This window comes from Thermobia domestica, chromosome 1, assembly GCF_964235325.1.
Source record: "Thermobia domestica chromosome 1, izTheDome1.hap1.1, whole genome shotgun sequence".
In the NCBI taxonomy this organism is placed as follows: Eukaryota; Metazoa; Arthropoda; class Insecta; order Zygentoma; family Lepismatidae; genus Thermobia; species Thermobia domestica.
The window spans coordinates 128,004,780-128,019,452 of record NC_137454.1 but is presented as its reverse complement, the minus strand read 5'-3'; the positions used below and the strand labels follow the sequence as shown (position 1 = coordinate 128,019,452).

General features: G+C 35.3%; 1 protein-coding gene across 7 annotated transcripts in view; it reads right to left on the bottom strand.

Annotated features, from left to right (window-relative positions):
- LOC145689078 (uncharacterized) overlaps positions 1–14,673 on the bottom strand; it is a 112,584-nt gene that overhangs the window by 38,123 nt on the left and 59,788 nt on the right. For all 7 annotated transcript variants that reach the window (XR_014132099.1, XR_014132100.1, XM_081763225.1 and 4 more), the window contains 4 exons: positions 12,830–12,997; positions 11,128–11,328; positions 7,566–7,667; positions 826–1,362 (listed from right to left, as the gene is read on the bottom strand). Coding sequence is in view for 5 of the 7 variants with exons in the window: in XM_081763225.1 (XP_081619351.1) it covers positions 826–1,362; positions 7,566–7,667; positions 11,128–11,328; positions 12,830–12,997 (1,008 nt within the window). In the remaining 2 variants the exon portion in view is untranslated. The remainder of the gene's footprint in view (positions 1–825; positions 1,363–7,565; positions 7,668–11,127; positions 11,329–12,829; positions 12,998–14,673) is intronic.

Sequence of the window (14,673 nt, the reverse complement as noted above, 5' to 3'; positions counted from 1 at the left end):
CTTTTAAATGGTTGTTGATCACTCAATGTTACGTCTCTGTTAGACTTTCATTTGTTTGCTAATCTAATGTACATCAAGCAATGTCGATTTAGGTAATAAATTTCCTACTGTATTTACTAAATCTAACAATCTGCAGTGGTAATATTGCGTTGTACGAATTTACGTTTTTATGTTATTTTGAAGTATATATATATATTTGAGAACTAAACCCACCACTTTATCAGCAGAAGGTTGTGCTCTGAGTTTGGTGAACTGCTGACACCTAGTCAGACCATCAAAGCAACTGGGTATTCGCAACAACTGCTTGTGCATAAAAAGTTTAAATCGTCAAGACAGCATTCGTGAATTGCAAAGATTTTCTGCTTCATAACTTGAAGCTACGTGTTGCTAAAGTCCTCGTCACATCGTTATCTCACTTGGGAAACTCAAATGCACACCCATATTCTCCTAACACTGCAACGACGGATTACCGTTTGTTCCATTCATTGTATAACCATTTACAGAGTACTGGAATAATTCAAGTACTGGACGACTTTTTCGTTCACCTTCCGCTGAGCTCTACCACTGTAAGAATCTGTCTCCCTGAGCACTCGAAACGAGTTATTGCTGAGGGTGGCGACTACTTCTGAGTTTTTAGGTATTCCTACCTCATACTATCACCTTCCTTTCAGGTCAACACTTGGGAAATAAGCACGGTGCAAAAACTAAAAGAAAATGCGTTGCAGAAAGTTAAGTAATTTCGTCAAAAGTTGGTAAGTAACAAGTTTTGTGGAATTCACTTAATTAACTAACACTTAAAGAAGTTATATTAGGAAAAAGATTTACCTAAAGAACGCAATTCAGAGTGCTGCGTCTGATTGGTATATTGTGGATGCTGAGAAATATTTGGTGGGGGTGGAGCCACTGGACTTGCCGTCGTATAATTAACATTACTGCCTCCGGGTTGACGGGAATTATCCGAAGCTGACAACGATGCTACTCTAACTGGAAGCGGCTGATTAAAGCTCCCTTCAGAAGGAACTAGAAAATTCGATGTCGTTGGCTGCCTGAAGTTGGAGAGTGGTCCTGTCTGCCTAAAGTTACTTGATGAACCTGATTGTCCAAAATTACTTGGTGCTCCTGGTTGTCCATAGCTATTGGGTGCTGGTTGTCTGTATGGACCAGGTGAAGGCTGTCCATAGTTATTTTGCTGTTGATGACCGTAGTTACTTGAGGGACCAGATTGACCGAAACTACTGGAGGTAGCTGATTGGCCAAAATTGTTTTGCGGAAGCTGCCCATATCCACTTGGTGCTGCTGCTCTGAAATTACCTGGACTTGTTTGTGGATAGTTTCCTAATCCTGGAGTATGCAAGTTTCCACCTAAAATAAATAAATTTTAAAACTATAAAAATACTGTCAGTTCAAAAACTATTTTTCATGTATTTATAAGTTTCATCTTTCGATAGAGATGTAAGAGCTCCGAAAATCTTTTAAGAAAGAAAGAATAAACGAAGTATTGCACGGCTTTTTTTCTAATTTATTTTTTGATTGGGAAAGTTTGGCCTTTTTAAACATTTCAATTTTAAGATAATCTTTCCTATTACAATTATAACAAAAAATATTTAAAGATTTATTTTGAAGATAAAACGTAAAAAAGTCAACATTCAAAGAAAATCGGTCGTTCCATAGCAAATAAATAGTGTATATCGGTGAATACTGTAAGTTTTGTAGTTCCAATGAATTGATTGTAGAGCCTTAGGGTAACGTCCAATGACAAAAATGTTTTAGTACAAGAGATTAATAGCGATTCTGAAATGTAAAAAGATTTTGGCCCACGAAATTATCATTTACAATGCATAAATTGAAACTTCAGCAGTAACCTGTTTTAGGATCTCTAAACATATCTTATGCGCTAACGTGGGCGGAATGAGTCTATATATCTGGCGTTTCAGATAAAACGTTCAGCGCTTATAAACTACAAACAGTTGGAGACAAAATAATGAAACAAAACCTGATAGGAAAATGAACGCATCGACTGGAGCGCTCTGTTTGTCTCACGTGGTCTCCTATCACCCATAAATTTTAACTAGTAAGGTAGTAAAATGTCATCGCAAAGATCATGGAAAAGCAATTTTGCACAAAGAAATCTTTCGTGTAGGACACCGTTTGTTGAATGGACACTATTTAATTGAGTTCTTCAACATTCAGATAAAATGCTCAGTGCTTACAAATCACAAACTATTGGAGTTAAAAGGATAAAATAAAAATGATATACGAAAATGTCAAAAAAAAAAAAAAAAAAAAACGTTTACAGTTTATGAAATTCTGCCCCATACGAAAAACTTTCTTCTAGAAAAGTTGTTTTTTTTTTTCATGGTCACTCCAGCGCTGTACAAAAAAAAAAAAAAAAAAAAATCATTCTGTGTTTCAAATTTTCAGATGACTCCCAGTGCCTATCATAGGGGACGCTGGAGAGTAAGCAGAGTGATCCGTTCGATGGGTCCCCTGACATTTTCCTATGTCACTTTTTGTTTGTGACTGATAAAGACTAGTCGTCACACTAGTAATGTAGGATACCACTAAGGAAGGATTTTTGAAAATCCGACAAGGAAAGGAAGGAAGTAGGGGGTGGAAATTAGTACATCAAAATCTCTGAAGGTTAGACACATGAAATCTTATATATGGACTTCCCATTTAAAGCAGTAAGACACATTTCATTGTTTTTTTATATTTGACCTAGGAGAAGAAGAAAAGAGGGTAAAAAGGAAGAAAAGAATAGAGATTACAATTATTATAATCAACATCCATATTTCAGAACCTATGAAGATGTAAAAATATGGCTTACAATATATATCTACATCTATCTGTCTCACATATATATACACCAACTTTTGGAGAGCGGCCTGGGACCTGCATTTGCCTGGTGTGAATGAGAAAAACCCACGGAAACCTCACTCATGATGGCTGGTCTGAAAAACCTTTTATGCTTTTTCGATCCAGTGTCTCAACCAGGAATAGAACCCGGGACCGCTTAGTACAACTTAAAAAATAAAATTCCACGTTCGGTTGGGAGCACTATTACCTTGTGGTATTACAGGGAATGCCAAGCAATATCTTATTTTTCTACCGATATTTATATGTTACAAAATTTCATCTTTTTTTTTGTATCTTTTAAATCAATAACAAAAAACGCTGAAATTTTATAACATGCAAAAATCAGCAGAGAAACATTGTTTGGCATACTTTGCAACACCAAAAGGTAAATAGTGTTGTCAACCAAACATGGAGGAGCTCCTTCGTGGCTAAGCTGTTACCATACGCGCCTTTAGCGTGGGAGACCCGGGTTCAATTCCCGGCGGGAACTCATATGGTTTGAATTCCACACTAATCAGTAGGCTCATGTCTCATATAGCCTCGATGCTGAACGGGACGTTAAACTCAAAATCACCTCACCTCACCTCACTAAACATGGAGTTGTACTTTTTAAAGTGTTACTGCTTCAGATAATTACGTATTTCAAATCTACACGTTACACGAGTATTTATAATGTTAATTTATTAATCAGTGTTGAAAACTAAGGACGCTACATGATCACAAACATCCAAATTTTGGTGGCCTCTACAACAGTAATAATGTAAATGAAAGAGATGGAGCAATGCTCACCCAAAGTACTTTAGTGTCTAATACTAATAATATACTGTCTTATCTATTCAAAATCTGACGGATTTTGAATGAATAAGATAAAACGCAGAAACTGCCATAAAAGAACAACTTTTAGTTTCTAATCAAAAATGACATTTCTTAAAATTATATTTTGTAATGTTCTTAATAATTTTGCAGTTCTAGTTAAAAAAAAAAAAAAAAAAGTATGTGGTACGGCATGATTCAGCATAAGTGTCGTGTGGTGTAACGTCATGCCAACACGGAACAAATTGCACGAGAAGCGCCATCTATAGGTCCTTTTAAAGTGTGTTTATCACAGTTTCTAGCCAGCTACTTGTAGTGTAAGAGTGGGCGCAGAATTAAGCGTGAGGAGTCAAAATACCTGAGCAAGGCAATAGTCAAGTTTTTCCAGAGCCAAAACGGGAATCGAAAAGCAACTTTAGAGCATTTTCGGAAGCAAGGTGTGTCTGCCAGGACAACCCAGAGAGCCATAAAACGTTTCGTGGATACTGGAAGCACTGATCTAAAGCCGTCATACCGACCGAAACCAAACACCAAGCTAGATGCAAGGCTCAAGAGACTATTGGTCCAAAATCCATCATGCTCAGAACGTTAGTTGGCAAAGCGCGTGGGAACGTCGCAATCTATAGTGAATCGAGCAAAAAAGAGGCTTGGTGTTGTCACTAGGAAGAAGCAGCATAAACCAAAGTACGTCAAAAATCAAGTGGAGCGAGTCAAAAGGGGCACAAGAAAACTCTACAAGATGAGTGTTCCTAGTGGCGGAGAACATTTTTTTGTAATGGATGACGAAACATACGTGTTCGCGGATCCCAAAGAAACGGCTGGAACTGAGTACTATAGCTTAGTTCCAGGACATGCTATCCCATACGAAGCTCGAGTGCAACAAAAAACGAAATTTCCAGCTAAATACTTGGTTTGGTCAACCATTTCTGAAGACGGTGATGTGTCCGAACCATTCATTACCACCGGTACCATGAAAAATGATATATATAGAGAAGAGTGCATCAAGAAACGGCTGTTGCCATTTTGGGGGAAGAAGAGGACCATGGGTAATGTATTATTTTGGCCAGACCTGGCAACTTCACATTATGCGGGTACAGTGACCAAGCTTTTACAGGACAACATCAACTTCGTTCCCAAAAACATTAACCCCCCAAATGTACCCCAAAATCGACCTATCGAAAGATATTGGGCACTATGCAAGGCTGAATACTAGAAAAGGAAGACGCCTCCAAAGAATTTGAATGGTTTCAAGCGCGTGTGGGTAACCATTTCCAAGCGAGTGGCAGAAAAGTCCGGAAAAAGGCTTTTCATGAGGTTCCGCAGCAAGCTGGTGGAGACCTACAGGCTTGGACCCATGTCAACCAAGTTGTAACATTTTCTTGCAGCGTTTTGTACCTTCTGTTCGTGCAAGAAAGAATAAATAGTTTATCGTGAGTATGGCGCTTTCTATCGTGATTACAATTTCGCGACACTTATGCTGAATCACACCTTATATATTACCAAACACGATATATACAATTTTGAACTGAAAATAGTGATTATTGAATTCTAAATTTCTTTTGTCATTGACAATTAATTCTATATTGTAAAAATTCTTGGGCCAGGAATCTTAAAAAGAAAGAAAAAGTTTAAACTTTCATCCTACCTGATATAATCTTAAAATGTATGAGTTACGAACTAATAAACAGAACAGCAATGGCGAGGTTGACTAAATGTTGATTTTAGTAGATTCCTTATATGGTATCGTCTGACAGCTATCTACTTATAAGTATAGTAATTATAATTCTTTACATTATTTAATGATTAGTAATATGCCATTCCCAGAAATACGGTAATCTTATTTTAATAGCTCAGTTATGTATCTTACTTGAATCATAAACTAACTTATATCACTACACTACACATAAACAAAGTATCTATTAACAACATTTATTCTTTTGATTATCTTATTAACTGGCATCACTGCCGGTACACAGTATGGATTAAGGTACGAATTTTAGATTTAAATTCGATTAGAGTTTCAGAATGGTCAAAAGTACTGCATTTTATTTCAGTGTAAAGAAAAAATGATTTAATTAATATATTTTGTAAGAAAAAATCATGTAATTTAAATCAAACAATCCTGGTTAATTTATCTTTCTTTTTGCAATTAGAACATGAATCCGAACGTCATTTCTTATAAATTTCCTGCAAGTTTTCTAAGAGGGAAAAATTTCCTACACGTGACGAAAACAAAATAACACTCAATAGCTTATGAAAATCGCGCAGACTGAACTAATGTAAAACATGAATCGGAGGGTTTATCAATGTGCCTTTTCGTTCACACACTCGTCAGTAACAGATACAAGGAAAAATTACAAGTTCTATCGCGTTTTGTATTTTTGGTGAAGTTACTTTCAATTGAAAAATATTCTTTTTCCCCTTTGGGTTCGTGGGTTCATTGCCTTCTACAGCATAACAGCGAAAGATGTTCTGAGAAGATTTGTAAGAAGTTAAGGAGATCGCGTATACTGTCAAATTTTCAGATGTCCACCTAAGAGGTACATTTAACACCATAGGAATAATGTTGCTTCAATGAGACCAGTTTCAAGATAGGGAGGTGATCAACTTACAGAGCAGTCATGCACATCTTATGGGGAAAAATATATTTCACAGAGATGAAGCCAAGATAGACCACGACCAAGTTAACAAGATTTACTATACCTGAATTCAAGATGGCCGCCATAACGATACTGTACAGCAATAGATTCGATTCTACCTCCATTTTCCCTATCTAAGATATGGTCTCACTGTCTCCACACGTCTCTAATGTATAAGGGACTATTACAGACATTTGCCTTATATTACATACTGCAAATTGAATTCAAAATTTTAGGTCGCTTGGGGCACCATTTCATATTATTCAATTGAGCTAATTTTTCTCATGGGTTTCTTTGGTCTCATACGGAACCACTTTAGGGGGATGAGACTCAAAAAAGCTCGGAAGTCTGCATATATACAAAATTTATTCAGATCCTTGTTAAAATTCGAGGAGAAAGCTGAAAATGCTATAATCAAGTTTTCTATTTCAAACATATTGACACGATAAAACAGTAAAGAAAAAAAGAAATTCTGTGAATACTGCAATGTTAAGCTAATACCATGCCCAAAATGGACGTTTACAACTTGTTCAATTGTAAACTGAACTTACATTAGGTTCTAACAGGATACATAAACTCAGAGTAAAGATTCCTCGAACGAAGAGCAAGACGTAATGGAAATTGTATACCAAGGAAAAAAGTTCTGTATCGACTTCATGCCAGCTATTTTGAATTTAGGCAACCTATACAATATATATGACTCAAAGTATAACTCTCTGTCACTGCTAAGATGGTTAAGCAATCAAAAACGTATACTTCCTGGCAACCAATGCAATAGAAGTTTTAAAACCATCAATATAGCCAGCCCAGGATTGAACAGGGTTTGCAAGTACTGAATGCAAGTACTTGAAGAAGTCTCCTTAATTATAGAATCCACTATATGAAAACAAACGTTGGTACTTCAATGAGGAAATCATTTTAAGGAAGAAAAAGTGAAAATTTCCGTTATTTTCCTAAAAAGCCGATTTTTATAGGAAAAAGAACATTCATCTACAAACATCTGCTTACTTACATCTCAACTTTTCGGCAAAAAAATTAATTATTTGTTCGTTAAACATACACAATTCATTTTTTATATGCTCACGTTCGATAAGGGAAAAGAAATAAAGGAATAAATAAGTTTTCTTAGTCATCTAATATTCTAATATAGTTAAAAACCTTTTTCTCGAAGTCATTCCGACAGTGTGACTCTGGAAAACTCACTACACTGATAAAGAAGTATTTAATAGCTTCAGTAAAATAATGTATTTTTCTTACCTGGACCTACTGGTCCTGACCCTCCGTAGTTTGCACTAGGAACTAACGGTCGATTGGGTGGTTGAGGTTGCGGTTGTGTAATTCCTCCGAATATATTTGGTCCTGTAATATAATAAATAAATAAATAAAAACTTTTTAAAACATCCTTCTGCTTAGTTTTTCCTACATATTTTTCCAAATTCATACGAAAGCACGTATTTTTATTCTGCATACTGTACAGTCATATTTAAAAAATGCATCTCTTAACAATGTTTGAGAACTCTTTCTATATATACCCAAATATCCTGTTTTGCCTTGCCAGTGTTCTAGCACTTAAGGGACCAATTTCTTCCCTCTGTTATCTTAACATTACGTAGAGGAAGTTGCACAACCAAGGGATAGTACATTAAAACCACACTTTGTAATTTGAGTTTGGGCCACAAGGGAAACGATTTATTTATTTATACATATTTCTGGGCAGTACCGGTATCTACGGCCTTAAGTCTGTCACGTATGAGGGATGACATCCCTCGACGGCCACACTATTCGGGGAAAAGGGAAGGAAGAAAGTAGCCTGGGACCTGTATTTAGGTACCATCCCGGTATCTGCCTGGAGGGAATGAGGAAAACCCAGGAAAATCTCACTCACGATGGCTGGCCTGAAAAAGCTGTTACAGATTTTCGACCGAGTGTCTCCACCGGGATACAGGGAACATTAAATCAACAGAAAGGATGCCGTATAACATGTTGACAACGTCAGACCGTTACTTCTTTAATGACCAGTCAGAAATTGAGAGAATTTGACTGGGAGAATTTAATGTATCAACCGTATAGCCCGGACCTGACACTATCTTTTCTTATAGCCCGGACCTGACACCATAAGACTATCTTTTTTTTTTTATCTCTGAAGAACTCCCTGAATGGTTAGTTTTAAAAGAGGTCTGTGAAAACCACGTATCACATATTTCTTCAGAAACCACACAAGTTCTACAGCGATAGAATTATACTGATGCCAAAAAAATGTCAGAATGTCATCGAGCAGAATGGTCCATATGTCATTTCATATTATTATTCTCGAATCACAATAAATGTATTCTTAATTTTGACCTCCGAAGGGTCAATACTTTTTAGAGAATCTGGAATATCAAAAATATATGACAAGGAGTGTCATAGCAACATATTGTAGTGATTTCGTTTCACATTTTGAAATATATTCCCGATTGAGCAATTTTGTATAACCAAAATCTAAATGCGAATTAAGTATATTAATGCAAAACAATCGGATTAAACGCGTTTACACTTAATGTTTACCTTAGGAAACACAACATTCTTAATCTTTTTTCGGAAGTGATGAACTCTGTTGGGATATTAAAAGATGAGAAATTTGCCATTATATATTACGATCAAAATCAAACTATTGAAATTCGTGTTGTTTCTGAACAGAACAATTACAGGCACATTTCGCTTCTCATTTGTGCTTACATAATGTTTTTTCCATGTATTTGGTGCTTTCGATATGCTTGGGTAATTCAATGTGCATTTATTTGATGTACTTGGGTAATTAGAACGATTAATATGTGCAGTTAAATTAATCCATACGCTTAAATAATTAATCACGGCTTTAATCGAGTCTGTGTCCGTGAGAATACATTGTAAGATATATCATGGGTTTTGTCTATTGAACATGCTTTGCTATGAATATACATTGTACACCCTAAACTAATAATAAACTACAAGCATCTACATTGAGTATATTCCTGTAAGTAAACGTTTTGTTTCGATTCTGAAATGTACAGGAATTTCTTAATTTTCTTTTGGATATGGAAATTATGTTTACCTTCAGTATAACATTCCTAGAATTCACATTCATCTGCCCTTACCTTCTTTACGTCTAATCAAAAAAGAAAAAGAAAAAACAGAAAATGAAAAAGAAGACAATGTTCCTTCCATTTCCCAATTACTACAGCCATTATATTTGGATTGGATTTGAATTTGAGTTTAGCGTCCCTTTCAGCAGCGAGGCTATACGAGACATGGACCGACTGATTAACGTGGAATCCGAACCACATGAATTCCCGCTCGGAGTTTGTTCACCACAAAGTTCAGTTGGCGCGAGCTGGGTTCTAACCAAGGACCCCATGCACCAGAGGTGAGCAATCTACCACTGAGCCACCGCGGCCCACCACGTTCTATAAAAACTACACTTAACAATCGAATGTTTTCCTGTATCACGGACTACACATTTCCCCATTCTTCAAGATCCTCTCTGCAACGCGCACATATTTAGCCATTTACGATAACTATCAATCGGATGGGTTAATTGAATAGAACTGATTCGCTGTTTACTTAGCGCTTTATGAATAAGAAAGCAAATTCGTTATTGGTATGGAAAAAATAACGACTAAAGGCGTTAGTGATCGGTATCATGATCACTTATATTCAAATTATCAATTACATACACATCACAAGGTTTTTTCTTTTTTTTTAATTAATTTAATTTAATTTAATTTAACAAACACACACACACATGAAACTCTCAGATCAAGCAGTGTGAAAGTTTTGCGAACACATTTCAACATTTCATACAAAAGGACCTCATTCATCCTATTTACACATCAGATACTCGGATTAGTTAGATTTGCCCTTTGTCTACAGTGCTGCAGATCCCTACCTTGCTCTGCCTCTACACAACTGTTAGTAAGCTACAATGTAAGTATATTATATATTATATTTTCACATTGCTTTCAATCCTACTTTTCACATTCAAGCACACAATTTACGGCAACTATGTAGAGAGCAGTTAATTGCATTTAAGTTTACTTAGCATTTAATAATTGGATTTGCATTTTTTTCATTATACTTTGCCTTTATCTCTCACAAGATTATGTGAGATATTAGGCAAATTGGAAACCGATAACTAGCAAATCGATTCTCCACTGAAGCTCTAGTATTTTCTAATTTTCCCAGGATTACACCATATTCCTTACTGAAGGTATTATTTTACACACAAAATATCACGCTCTCAAAGATTACTTACAAATTTCTAGTACCTTCAAAGGAATTAAAATGGAACCCCAGTACTTTTCACGGAACGTGGGCCTCATGAAATAACTCCACAATTATCTCATAATCTGGAGTTAATAAACATATGGCTACTTTCGCTAATAATCCGACACTACTGCAAGCTCTGATACATAAATAAAAAGAAAGGTATTTCATACGAAGTTTTTACTTGAGAAGATATTATTATTATTATTATTATTATTACTTAATATGTTGTTAATTTTTTACGGGAGCTCGTCAGTACGGTCGCCATTTTTCAAGTTCTTCAAAATATTTTAGAAAAAATACAAAGCAATCTTAAAAATCCAGATTACTTAGCTGATTATTCTTTCGCATTTACTAAAAAATTTTGCAGAGCGATTTGTTGATTTCAGAAATAATTTGAACAAAGTGAAAAAGAGAGGGGCAAAACTGGTAAATATCTTTAACCTAACAGGATGCACTACGAAAATACATTTGGTCACAATGCTGATCCTTCGGTTGCATAACAATAAATAAATAAACAGAAAGAAAAACTTACTTGGAGCATTCCCACTGTTCATCACAGGAACGTTTCCCGGACCTCGTGGTCCGGCAAGTGGTCCTTGTGCGGGAGCAGCTCCTCTAAAGCCTGTATATCCACCCATTGGACTTGTAGGCTGAGATCCTGAAGACGGAAATGGAGCCTGTGGCTTGTACGTGCCATAATCTGAAGGCGCTCTTGGAGCGAATGCACGGGGGCCTACAAAAACAATTAACAGTATCTTAACAGCATGTAGAAATATGAAGTTTACTTACCACTGAAGAAGAAAGCACGTGTACCCGAATGGTAGAATCTGGATAAGGCATAACTGCTTTTAATCAAATAACTTTCAACAAATTTGATCAAACAACTTCCAATATTGAACTTGTGGATCATTGGTAATTACCATACCGTTCATTGTACAGTTCACTAAACTGTCAAAATCATCATAGAATGTGTGAGCTATTAAGAGCCTGACTTACTAAAAATAATGCAAAATTTACCATTTTTCTTTTGCTTGTTTATTTATAAATGAAAGGAGATAATTAAATCCAACCCACCACAATTATAGTTAATATTATTCTATAACAGAAAATATAAATCTGAAGGATTTTCGGTGGTGCCAACCATAGAAAATGCAGTGTTGCCAGAAAAACAACGCCCCTAAAATCTAAGTTAAGGCACCTACTAGAGGAACGATATCAACTGCATTTGGTTACGTATCATGTTGTTTTGGTTTCCTGTGAACTACTTTTTAAATAACATTATTATTTAGTTTTAATAATTGTATGTTAAAACTATTTTGTTTATTACGAACTAAATACAATTATTATTTAAAAAAAGTAGTTCACAGGAAACCAAAACAACATGATACGTAACCAAATGCAGTTGAGTTCGTTCCTCTACTCACTGCCTTAACTCAGATTTTACGGACGTTGTTATTCTGACAACACTGTAATTTCTATGGATGGCAACACTGAACATTTTTTAGGTTCATATTTTCTGTTGTAGAATAAAATAATCTATGACTGTGGCAAGTTGCATTTCATTATCTCATTTCACTTAGGAAAAACAAGCAAAAGGAAAATGGTAAATTTTGTATTATTTTTAGTAAGGCAGACTCTTAAGCCATCATCGTACTATTAAAATCATACAACATAGATGAATACAAAACTATACAGAATGCAATACCTTGTCTGCTTTTAGTTAAACTGTTACTTTATCATGTTACTTACGTACCAAGTAAACACGAAATATATGTTTCAATAAACTAATTAAAGTTAAATTACTATTACATATTATGCGGGAACAATCAAAGAGCTAACGAATATTCAAATTGGCATGTCTATTTGGTGGGTGTTGGTGCATGACTAACAATTTCGCTTCGCAATCCGTAGTTCTCAGTCTATATATTTGTATTATTATTATTTACGTAATATAATAATAATTCGGCTTGCTTAGGCGTCAAGCCAAACGTCATCTGGATAGACTTCTTAATATTTCAGTTCTTCATGATATATAATTCACATATAACATTTCTAGAAAGACTTAATATGCATTAGCCCGTTATAAGCTACTAATAATAAATTAACTCCACAAAACTGAGCAAAATAAGTTTCCCCACTTGCAAATTACTACATATTGGGAATTATTACAAAAGGCATGTTTTATTTTATTTTATTTATTTGTTTTTTAAACTATTTGTGAATAACCTGCTCACCTGGTCCGCTGGTTGGAGCAGACAAACGAGGGCCTGCACCGGCACCTGTTACCGCCCCCTGCGGTCGCTGCGAAGCGCATCGGTTACATTGTGGTCGCCATGAAAAATTAGTATTTCCACAGTTTGTGCATTTCCAATCGCCAGGACGAGGCACAAAAGCACCAGATCCTACAGAGAAAAGCATTTAAATTCAAAAGACAACAAGTTAACATTTTCTATAATTTTATTTTATTTGTATTTTTAATGGATTTCGGTTTATCAGTGTCACACGAATAATGCCCATTACCAAGCACGTACCCAGCCTATGAGAGAGCTCATGTAAAAAGGATTCGAACCTACATTTCTTCTTCTGGAATAGAACCAATGACAATCTTCTACCATGTAAAATCTTGTAAACAAAAACTTGGCAGTCCACCTCTCTTTGAAAATCGCTATATTCTTACCTACAGTTGGAATTAAACAAAGCAAATGTGATTTTTTTTCAATTGCTATGTTTATTTAAAGCCAAAAATAATGGAATTTACACGTACGGGTGGCAGTATATCGCTTTCTAAAGCAAGTAAGGCGGCCAAGATTTCTTGAACAAAACTGCTGAACAAAAATATCATGATTTACACTAAAGTTGTTGAATTGATTTTGAGTTTAACGTCCCTTTTCAGCAGCGAGGCTATATGAGACGTGAAGACTAAAGTTGTGAATATTTCTTCACAAAAAGCAGAAGGAACTTAACATATCTCATCTACTTCTTGAACTATATACTGTGAATTACATGAATACCAACGAGAGTAGGATCATACATTACAAAAATCACGCAACACTAGAGAAGGTAACTTGTAAGCGCTTTTGCTTCATCAGATAGGGAGGGGAAGAAAAAGGAAAGAAAGCAACAGAGAAGTGGGTGTGAACTGTTCAATTGAGAGGCATGCTGGAATCCAGAGTAGTGTTGTACAGGGTCGGAAAAAAACTTCTATTTAGATTATTTTTTTCACCAAGAAAAGGAAATAATGGAATATTTGGGAAAAAGCGAAAATTTTTAGTTTTAGCAGCACTTTGTTACACAGTCGTTGTAAAACTAATATTTTTTTTAAAAAAAGTGAAAATTGATTTTTTTTATTTTAATGTTCCATGGTTATATCCTTGAGGCTGTAGGAGACTGATAATTAATGGAAGTGAACGATTGTGAAATTTTTTGATACCCTCACTGGAAATCGAACTCGGGACCACGCGCTAGTCACTATACCAACGGGAAGGAAAACACTAAATTTGGGTAGCAAATTTTATACAATACCCTATTTCTGTTTCCCACTGTTGTGCATCTACACTTATTACTGCCAGAGGCGGAACTCATTAGTGATGATGTTGAACATGAACGTACTTTGCTGCTTATTATTAAGACTAGGAACCTATTAAATATAAATAAGGTTGTAATTACTTCTATAAAATTCACAAGTCTTTATTCCGTCAAGCTCAACAGTACTTAGTAACTAAGCAACATGACACAGTATATAAATACAGACGGTTCTCATCATTTACCTTTACAGCAATGGTATATTTAAAAAGCTTTACTGCCAATCCACATGAAGCACAGCACCATTAACACTCACTATTCAATATAAATAAGACTGTAATTACTTATATAAAATACACGTCAAGCACAATATAATTTAGTAACTAAATAACATGAACAGAGTATATAAACTAAAGAAAATTCTCACCATTTATCTTTAGAAAAACGCAATACTTAACGAGCTTTATTTCCAACTGATATAAAGCATATTACCATGAACAAGCCATAATCATATTTAGATTTTAGCATTAATATTTTTGTACCAAGTTACTTGGTG